This window comes from Larus michahellis, chromosome 23, assembly GCF_964199755.1.
Source record: "Larus michahellis chromosome 23, bLarMic1.1, whole genome shotgun sequence".
Taxonomy (NCBI): Eukaryota; Metazoa; Chordata; class Aves; order Charadriiformes; family Laridae; genus Larus; species Larus michahellis.
In genome coordinates, this window is record NC_133918.1 from 2,812,551 (window position 1) to 2,823,352 (window position 10,802).

The window sequence follows — 10,802 nt, forward strand, 5'->3', positions numbered from 1 at the left end:
GATCAACAGGCGTAGCTGAGACCAACAACGTTTTAGGCCACAAAACCTCTCTTCAGGCTGAAATAGTAGAAGAATTCAAGTTAAATACAGCTTAGGAGCAGTTGTTCTTAATAAAACTTAACGATGTCAAACAATTACCCAATTTGAGGAAAAGGTATCCATAAAATACTGGGGGATATTAATAAGGTGTGAGATAATTAAGCCATAGGATACCATAGGGGCTAAAAGAGCTGCTGTTCACTACCAGAACTAAGGTGTTCTATAGGCACCTCTGGAGCTTACGGAATATCCTGCCCATATAGCTCTAAAACCACTGCAGATGGGAGAGCTCCACAAAACACAGCCCTACACACCGAGGCAGCCGCGAGCACTAAGGTGCAGGGCACCTTAAGGGTCAGCGACTGCCTGTGGCGCTGGATCTGCACCCCAGTCTGCCCTTGGGGGTGATTTTGAGGAGCACCCCTTCAAAAATGCTTTCCTCGGATTCTTGATGGTTAAATTCTGGATACGTGTGTTTTACGCTGTAGCAGCTGAAAAGCTCAAGGGACAATGCTTTGCAGCCAGTGAGAAAATGACGGAAGCACTTTGTAAAAACTAGAATAGAAACAGCGTCCTTCTACCCCTCCGAGCACAGCAAAAATCACCCTGCTGTAATCCACCTTCAGCCAGGGGGCAAGCCCTGCACCAGCACTCGCTGCATGCTGCACATACGTCTATCGGTACAGGATCACGGTGCAAGAACCAGCCCTGCAGACTCCAAAACTGTCAAGAAAATGAACAAGGCGCCACACACCTCGATACCAATGTCACTAAGGTTTTTTACAATTATTTTACAGACTGCTGTAGGACAATGAACCTTTAAGGGTGCCTTTACTTCCATAGCCTGATTTTATAAAAAGGAAGAACAAAAGGACACAATGGTTTAGATGATTTAAGCTCTACTAGACAAGATATTATTTAAAAATGCATAGCATGTACTTCACATCATGTTCATCTGAAAAAAAACATTCAGAGCTGTTGTTAACTCTACGTCCACCTAACATCTCTCAAGACAGCCCTGATTTTAGAAGCATCTGAAACAATTAAAATTAAAGCACAGGTTCCACAACGTGTACTTATGGTGAGAGGTATTTACTCAAGGAAGCAGTCCAGCTAGTGTTATCTTACCTTAAAAAGCACTATTTTATATGAATGAACTGTGGAGAAGGAGGCCCTCTGGAAAAATAATACAATTTTATGACTTTGTGTCTGTGTATAAAGAATAAGCTGTTCAAAAAGTTCCTCCTAAAGGCTAAAAAAATAATGGTCCAAATGGATTCACTCATCAGCCTCTGCATATTCCTTTCTCTGAACAGTATCACTAAAAGAAGTAAAAAAAAAAAAAAAAAATTAGTTCCCTTGCCTTCCCTATAAGTTTAGAGAAACAAAAAAAATTCCTTCTCGTGGCACTCCTGGATGGATTTCGAATAATCAAATAGGAATTTGGAAAAATGAAGAGGAAGGCAAAGAGGGAGCTTGTCTGACTTCAAGGAAAAAAAAAAAAAAGGCACATAATTATAACCTCACACACCTCTGTGCCTTCCCCAAACCTCCCAAAGGAACTGCAAAAAGGGGTGACATTTCCACCTACCCCATTACTAATTTAGGCAAAGGGAGAGTGTGCCAAAAAGCTATTTATAGCGAAGCCAGTGGCGCGGGGGTCCGCGAGGGGTGCAGAAACAGGTGCAGCGCTGTGACCCCGTCCACCGAGGGGAGGATTGGCTAAACCCGGCCCAAAAATATGACATCTCGGGCTCATGATAGTCACAGGGCTTTTCCATCAGCAGGCGGGGCGGGGAAACGGCGGGGAGGGAGGGAAGGGCACTGCAGAGGGGACCTATAAATTAGAGTCAAACCCGCCTTTTCCCTCAATGAAATAGTAAGGTGAGGTAGAGCAGAGCAGGGGGAAATAGAAGGAAAAGGCTCAGGTGTTGTTTTGCTCCGCTGAAAGTAATTTCAGCATTTCTAAAATCTCTTTTTCTCACCACATTCCTGCGAAGGAGGCAGCTCTACAGAGATGAAATACATCATAGGCATTGGAGGGTAAGTTCCTGTTAATATGGTGTGTATATATTTGTATATTGCTTTTTCTTCCTGTTTAATTGTATGCGAGATCATCTAAGATTAGGAGGTTATATATCTGACCTTAAAATAATATTACAGGATTCCAAAAAAGATGCGGCTTGCTGACTCTTAATTCGTGCTGCTTTTACTTACTACAGAGAGCTCTGCAGGGTGGCACATACCAAACTTCTGTAGTGTTAACAGGAGGTATGCTGAAATAGGGGAAAAAAAAAAAAATAAAATCACTTTATAAGTCAGATGAAAGGAGTGGTGTGCCTCAACTACGAAAAGGGATGTTTCCAACATTAAGTTAGACTTTTAAAAGCTTCTCTGAAAAACAAAGAGGAAAAAAATCCTGCGTCCAGTAAGATGGGGGCGTGTGGGGTGTGCATAAAAAGCTTTATTTTCTCCAGCCAAGCAGGCTTTGGAAGCGGGGCTGGGTGTGAGGGCGACAGTGCTCGGCACGTCCCCACTGACTGCGGCAGGGCTCGCAAAACCGACTGGATTTATAAGAAGGGTTAAAGAGAGCGTGAGACTTTTATAGCCCTTGAACAAAATACTAGAAACAAACATGCTCAGACTTGACAGCTCTCTCCTTTGGAGAGGATGATTACTCAAGCCTTTTATGTTAAAAGAGTCTTTGCGGGTACAAGGAAGCCTGAATCATTCTCTGAAAATAGAATGAGCTTCCCTCATTCATAATCTATTTAAGGCGTTTTTTAAAAGCACTTTTCGCAAGCCTTACTTTCACGGGACGCCTTCTTGAGCTGATGGGCAAAGGTGGTTTTGGGCAATGAACGCCGGCAAGGGCGCGTTTTGCATCCACCTGGGAAGCTGCCAGCTCCCTGCTGGGCCCCAGCGGGGAGAGGAGCCGGCGGCCGCCGAACCCCGGCGGGGGCTGGCTGACAGGACGCCGGGAGGGAAGGAGGGCGGCCTGGGCGGCTGGAGCAGCGCAGCCTCCTCCATCTTGAGCAGCCCCCGGCTCGGGCGGGTTCGCGGGGAGGCGGCTCTGAGGGGAGCCGCGATGGCGGCGCGGCCCCTTGAGCGCGCGCGGGAAGCGGCGCGGCCGTTATCAGCGGCGCGAGCCGCCGCTCGGCCCGCGCGCGCGGGCCCGGCACAGCCAGTTGCCGGCGGGGAAGGGGCGGGGCGGAGGGCGGGCGCAGCCAATCAGCGGCCGCGGCGCCGGCGAGGCGGGAAATTCAAACGGGCTGGGCGCGGGGCGCCGCCGGGGCTCGGTTCCCCTCAGGGGGGTTTTAATGCGGCTGTTTCGTCTCTCCGTACAGTGTCACCAACGGTGGCAAAACCACCTTGACCAACAGAATCATCAAGGCGCTGCCCAACTGCTGCGTGGTCCATCAGGATGACTTCTTCAAGGTAAGCTGAGCTCCTCCCCTTGCTTAAAATATTACCCGCTGCTTGTGTACGCGGTGGCAGCTGTAGCAGGGCCCCCTATAATTTATACATGCTTGTGCATGTTCTCCAAGTAAGTTTTGACATCTTAGGAGTGGCGCATTTTCTGATTTATTTATCTATTTATATATATTTAATTTTTATAGTTAATTAGGGCAGGTGAGGCGATACTGACCTTTACAAATGTCAGTTTCTGCCAGTTTCCACAGAAGTGGAGCTTGGCACAGCCCAGCACAGGACACTTGCAGCAAAAGCTTCCTTTAGTTTTAACAACAGGTTTAGCTTTAGGTCAAACTACTGATCTACGTTAGAGCTTGCTTAGTGTGCTCTGCACAAACCACTTTTGCCGTATTGGATTTTCCTCCTTATTTCATTGAAGTAAGAATGTTGCTTGAAAATAATACTTTAGCATTTAAGGAGCCCTACAGTGCTTTAAATGCAGAAAGACAGTTGTATTGGGGAGCTTTGACAGCTCTGTGTCAGAAACCCAATTAAAAGATTGCTAAAGATGAGTACAGAAGACCTGTGCTGATGTGGGATTGCAGCCGGGAAGCGGTCCTATCGGAACTGCGATATTAAACCCTGTAGGCTGCTCCCATGTCACAGGAATCACAATATAGCCGGACCCCGCCATACGTGGAAGTCCCAGCAATGTGGCAACATACTTGAAGTGGTTTTACGGAGTCCCTTGACACACGAGGTGCTCCAGCATTGGCAGCCACACGGTCGGCCTGTCCTGCCGCTGCAGGAGCACATGCCATACGAAACAGAATGAGGCACTCATTTGGAAACACTTCTTTGCCAGAAGACTCATGCACAAATTTGGTCAGATATGAACCCTTAAAGTAGAGGAGGAATTTTCCATAAAGATGTGTAACTTCACTAGTGTGTTCAGCTCACAAATGCTAGTGCAAGTAAAAGCTATAACTGAGTGATCAAAAGTCATGCCATGCTGACCTGCATTTTTATTGGAGCTGTTAAGAGTTAAAATAGCTATTCTTAAACATGTAAATTGTAGCAGTAACTTAACACATTTGCATTTTAAGTTGCTATATTTTGACTTATAAGCAGGGGCCTGTAGTATTTTGGCTAATAACACTACCAAATTGTTAACTCTTTGTCCAAAGTGGCTTGACTGAGCCAAGAAAAATTCTCAAAGTTCTTGGGGTTGGTGGAAGACGGGAACTTAAATTTAGGGTCTGTAATTGTTTTGTTAAGTGAACACTTGCTTTGTTGTGTATTGCAGTAGTGTCCAGGTTGTGGTCGGATCTTAGGTAACTGATCACGCTGAGTTTGCAGCAATGTTTTATTGCTCACTATATTTCAGCCACAAGATCAAATAGAAGTCGGGGAAGACGGCTTTAAACAATGGGATGGTAAGAGCAGTGTTCGCTATAGGATGCAGTAATGTATATTTTTTCCTAAGTATTTATTTTTAATTATTAAAGATTTAATAGTAAATTTATGTAATTTCAATTTTACAAGTTCATTCTATATTATACTTTCAAGCCTGTGTGATTCGTGGTATTTGATTGTATACCTTTTTCCCACCCACCCCCTTTCTTCTAACTAGTGTTGGACTCCTTGGATATGGAGGCAATGGTGAGCACTGTGCGTGCCTGGATTGAGAACCCAGTGAAGTTTGCCCGTTCCCATGGGGTGAATGTTACGCCTGGCTCTAAAGAGCCAGCCTCCAAAGATATCCATATATTGGTCATTGAAGGCTTCCTGCTTTATAATTACAAGTAAGGTTTGGGGAACTACTAATGGTTTGCCAGGGAAGAACACTAGATCACTACTGCCAGGGATAAAACCTCCTTTTTTACTAATACACCCTTCCTGCCTTGTTCTGAGGTATCACGCACAGGAATTTTTCTCATGTAAAATACAAAATTTACCAGTAAGTACTGGTAAAAGTGAGGTGCACAAGGTGACTTTCTGAAGGTAACGTAGGAAGTTCTCATTTAGGGCATGGGGAGCTTTAGACTAGAAGTGGTAAATACTGAGCCAGCAGCGAAGGCGCAGGCTTCCCTCGTGATCTCCCACCACGGTGCCTAAACCTTGACCTGAAAAGGTTGTTGATGAAAACAAGAAGATAACCTGTTCTGCATTCGCTACTTGGAATCTCTCCTGGAATTTAGGAATAGTTGTCTCATGTGATACACATGCTTGTTTAACACTGACTAAATTGAGTTTAGTAATTAATTGTACATTGGTGCAAAGACAAACTACTTTTGCATTTTTTTTTTTTTGTGTGTGGGGGCAAATACTTGGCAGGAAGATGGGGAGAGAAATTTTCCAATAACTAAATACATAAACTTCACAAAATTGCATGCTATAAACATGACAAGCAAAAGATTCTTGGCTCCAAACTATAGTTTTGTTTACAAAACTCTCAAAAGAACAAGCTGTTCATGACACTAAGCAAAAAAGGAGTTGTTTATAAGCTATGCCATAAGACAAGCAGCACCATTCTGGCTTTCCAAACTGCATGGAAAATGTAAAATGGCAGTCTCGGGGTAGCCATGCCGAGAATGGCCAACTGGAGGCTGCGCTGGCAAGCTGCCGGGTGTTCTTGGCCTGTCCCCAGGGAGGTAACTCTCGGGATCTCTCCTGAAGGTTACAAATACCTCTGAAGCACTCCGTCTCGTTAACAGGAGCCTTTCCTTACCCCAGAGGGAGTATTTAATCCACTGACCTGGAGCTTGCTCAGTTCATACTATAATAAGCATTTATGCAACCCTCAGCAGTCTTTTAGAAGCCTGTCAGTCCCACCATGTTCAAACTAGGTTTGCTGTAAGGATTTTTCTGGGTTTATTTTCTTAGCATAATAATGCAATGCAGTAGAGCTAGCTGCCTGTATTTCTGGAAAAGAACGTGAGCTGATGAGTTGCCTTGTACCGAATCTGTGGGCCTGTGCACATTTTGACAGTTTGCTCCAGCAGAACAGGCCAGACGGTTTGATAACTCAGTTCGTATCAGACCGATGAATCGCAGCTTTGGTCTACTGCAAGCAGAATTTGCAATCATCTAGAAAAAGAGCCAGGGTTTGCACTCCAGGTCTTCCCAGCCCAGTGTTTGATCCTCCACAGTAACTAGTAGCTGGGATTTGGGTGGGAAAAGTACCTGCCATGTCATTCTGACCTTCAGAAAAGAGCATTCTCTGTGTTTTATAGCCACTAATGAAGCTTTCATGCTTAGCTTGTGTCTTAGTGAAAGCACTTCTGTTGTCTGCAATAGACACAAATACAAGAGAGGCAGAGACATTGTTACAACTTACTGGGGTGATTTAACACTTTTCTCTGTCATAAAAAATGAATAAACACATTGTTTCTTTCTGCCCTACCCTAGACCACTGATAGACCTATTCGACATTCGCTACTACCTGGCAGTTCCATACGATGAATGCAAAAGGAGGAGAAGGTAAGAAGATTCCTTGACGCAACTCTAATCCTTCCTTCTGATAAAGACTCTCTACTAGAGGCAAGCCTTCAGGGTGCCTTTATGTTGCTATTAATGGGCTATAACAGTGTCACTAATTGGAATTACAGTTGAAAATTTTAATATAATCGGAGAAAGAAACTTTCACATGGCGTTTTCTGAAACTTTAGATCTGGCAGGCCCCTTTGGGGCGGTCTGTGGAGATCAGCTCATTGGTCCAAAAGGAGCAGAGTCGTTGCGTGCTTCCCTCGTGAGCATCAGTAAACCTGCAGACACTGCTTGCTCTGCTTCCATCCCGTAGCTTCTGTATTCACTTTGGGTGCTTAAATGAACCTGTTGCAAAACACAGGGAAACATCCATGAGAAATCAGACTGTGCCAACTTTACATAAATGCAACTGAGCAGTTGTCAGATTAGCTTCAGGCTTTAGCAGCGTGCCAGAGGCAGCGCGATCCCGGTAGTCCTGATGTTCTTTTCCACGTTGGTATTCGCAGTACGCGGAACTACACTGTTCCTGACCCCCCGGGTCTCTTTGATGGACACGTCTGGCCCATGTACTTGAAGCACAGGAAAGAAATGGAGGACAGCGGTGTTGATGTCGGTAAGCCTCCCTAAATACAAATCCTTTGGCATTGTACTTCGGATTTTACGGAAGTCAGTGATTTAATTCAAGGAAACTTCAACTGTAATGATGCAAGGTGCTATTTTTATTACTAAGTTGTAATCCTGGCCTACTTTCTGTCCAGATAAATATATGTAGTTTTATAGCTAAGACCTTCTTCCCTGTGTGTCATATAAGCACTTACAAGGGGCAAAAGAAAAATAAGAAAAATGACTCTTTATAATGGGGTAAGAGATTTTGTAGCCATAGGTTTTTTTTCAGGATGGTTCTGTTTTTCCAGTTGGAAAACAAGTCGTTACTTGGGTCAATAGAGTATGAAATACTTTAAAAGTAATCTATAGAAATTTTGTTCTGATCAGAAACCTACAGCCTGAAACCTCCATCTCTTTCTTTCAGTTTATTTAGATGGACTGAAGTCTAGAGATGAACTCTACAATCAAGTCTTTGAAGATATTCAGAACAAGCTGTTAAATTGCTTATAGGTAAATGCGTCCCTGCTTCTGCGAGGGTGAAGCACGAGGGACTGGCTGCTGGAAACAACCCGCTCTCGTGCTTGGATAGTCATACTTTCCCTTCTTGCTTTTCAGGGTCTCGGAAAACCTTAAAGCCCCCTGTACAGAATGATGTAAATAGTACTCAGACAGAAGTCGGAATGAGGGTTTATTTGTGTAAAATCGTCTTATACTGTCCTTTGGAAAGTATCTTTTGTATATAATTGAAAAAAATGAAGATAACTTATTCACAGCTCTGTGATGGACAGGATTTTTTTTTTATTTTCTTATTTTATATTCCACTGGCTTAAACATAAGTTGAAAATGCATTTTTATAATGGAACAAATTGAGCTGCGTTGGGAAAACAACTGACTCTTCTGCTTATGCGCTTCTGCAGATATTAAGTCTTTATGTAATGGCTTGTTTGTAACATCATCTCTTAAACTCAGTAAAAAGCAATTTAAAAACACTTTTTTTGAAGTCCTGTTTTAAAACGTCGGTCACCTTCACTGTAGTAGAAATAGGCACAAAACTCCCCCAAAACACACTTTTTCATAGGCAAATTTCATAGGAAATTTCGTTTTCAAGTCTCAAATTGCAGCCTCAAACCTCCTTTTGCATGTGGCTGGTTTAAGTGGTAACACTGGCCTGGAAACTCAGTTCAGGCATCCCAAGGAGCGTGAGGGTCTCGGGGGCGATTAGGGGAGCTGAACAGCACTTCAGATATTTTTAAAGTGCTGGTATGGAACCAGTTTTATGTCAGCCTCAGCTTCGCGGCATTTCTCTCTTCATGCTCAAAACAAATTAGCACGTGAAGATACTACGGCCCGTTTCACACAACAGTTAAGCGCTCCCAAGGTGAGAAGTTTGGACAGAAGCCTCTCTCTGCCTTTTGCGATCCAAACAAGGATGTTATTTGATCCTAAATTCTCCAGCTCGCTCAACCTCAAGAGGTGGCAATGGCTATACTTCTGAATTTAAAATCCAGAAGGCACATCAGTGGAATTGCTCAGGGGACGAGAGTGACAACCTCATATTAAAATTGTCCTACCTTAGGAAACTCTTTAGGAATTAGTACTGAAAATGCCATCCTAATTTCAATTTGAAACAAACAGCGTTTCAACATGCTTGGAGTACATGTGCAGACCATTTATCAAAAGACTTTTCATTAACTTGCTGTGAAAGTGTTCTAAGGAATCCGTGTCCTTCATACCCAGTGTAATCTGCCCCCAAAACCTGTCCTGCAGAGGATCTTATACTCAAGTAGATTATATACTTTTGGAAAATGCTGCATTAAAGCACTAGACAGCACATTTCCACTCGGTAAAACGTAGGTACAGGAGGTTCTGCTTTTCCAAATGCTTCCAGTAAGTTTGTAGGTAGTCCACAACCTATTTAGTGGTGGACTTGGCAGTGTTAGCTTAACAGTTGGACTCTGATCTTAAAGGCTTTTTCCCAGCCTAAATGATTCTGTGCCCTCTATTTCTAGCAAAACTATAAATAAAATATGAGTAAAAACAATTTTACTGATTTTTCTGTTGATAGGCTTTTTCTCAGTATTTCTGTGAGATAAAAAAAATCCTCCTGCTCCAAGCAAGATAGCACTAAAGTAATTCAGCAAACACAATTGGAATATTGAAATAAATCATTCTATGGAGCAGAAAATGCTTGAGAAAGGAACAGGGATATTGTTCATGAAGGAAAACTGAGTGGCAGAGCTTTCTTTTCCTGTTTATCACGTACTTTCTTTGAGAACGACATTCTGCCTGAATTTACTCCTCTATGAATAGCACAACTATTCTTCACCAGGCTTTTAGGCAGAACCTCCGCCCGCCAGCGAAAGGGTGACCTTCACCCGAGCAGCACAATGGCGAGTGCGATGAGAAACGTCATCTCCTCTTCACCCCGTCCGCCCGCATGGGTCTGCGCTGCCACCAGCGACACCCAGGCCAATGTCTGCACTTGCATGTGCCACGGACAACAGCAGCTCCCTGAGGCTGTAGCATAGAATGTAATAGACTATGCCAGTTGTAAGAGACCTACAACGATCATTTAGTCCAGCTGCCTGACCACTTCAGGGCAGACCACAAGTTAAAGCGTGTTCTTAAGGGCATTGTCCAAGTGCCTCTTAAACACGGAGACACTTGGGGCATCAACCACCTCTCGAGGATGCCTGTGCCAGGGTTTGACGACCCTCTTGGTAAATAAATGCTTCCTAATGTCCAGGTTGAACCTCCCCCAGTGCAGCTTTGAGCCATTTCCACGCATCCTATCCCTGGATGCCCAGGAGAAGAGCTCAGCACCTGCCTCTCCACGTCCCCTCCTCAGGAAGCTGCACAGAGCCACGAGCTCGCCCCTCAGCCTCCTGCTCTCCAGAGGAGACCAACCCCCAGCGCTCAGACGCTCCTCAGAGGACATGCCTTCCAGCCCTGTCACCACCTTGGTTGCCCTCCTCTGCACCATCCGAGGACCTTCCCATCCTTCTCCAATGGTGGGGCCCAGCACCGCACACAGTGCTCCAGGTGAAGCCGCGCCAGCGCTGAACACAGCGGGACAATCCCCTCCCTTGGCCGCCTGCTTCTACTGTCTTTGATGCCCCCCACGATGCGGCTGCCCTCTTGGTGCCAGGGGACACTGCTGGCTCCTCCTGAGCTGCTCACCACCCCCACACCCCTTTCTGCAGGGCTGCTCCCCAGACGCCCCCTCCCCATTCCCACTGCTGCCGCCGTTACTC

The 10,802-nt window shown here is 44.8% G+C and overlaps 1 protein-coding gene across 2 annotated transcripts; it reads left to right on the top strand.

Moving 5' to 3' along the window:
* Positions 1 to 1,710: 1,710 nt before the first annotated feature.
* On the top strand, positions 1,711 to 8,537 carry NMRK2 (nicotinamide riboside kinase 2). Of its 2 annotated transcripts, XM_074565843.1 has the most exons (8): positions 1,711 to 2,082; positions 3,387 to 3,477; positions 4,841 to 4,889; positions 5,087 to 5,258; positions 6,865 to 6,936; positions 7,449 to 7,555; positions 7,973 to 8,058; positions 8,164 to 8,537. In XM_074565843.1, the coding sequence occupies exons 1-7, from the start codon at positions 2,057 to 2,059 to the stop codon at positions 8,056 to 8,058; spliced, it is 603 nt and encodes a 200-aa protein (XP_074421944.1). In that variant the 5' UTR covers positions 1,711 to 2,056; the 3' UTR covers positions 8,164 to 8,537. The 2 variants fall into 2 exon arrangements, with proteins under 2 accessions (XP_074421944.1, XP_074421945.1); XM_074565844.1 differs by having other exon boundaries at positions 1,857 to 2,082; positions 7,973 to 8,537.
* The last annotated feature ends 2,265 nt before the right edge of the window (positions 8,538 to 10,802 follow it).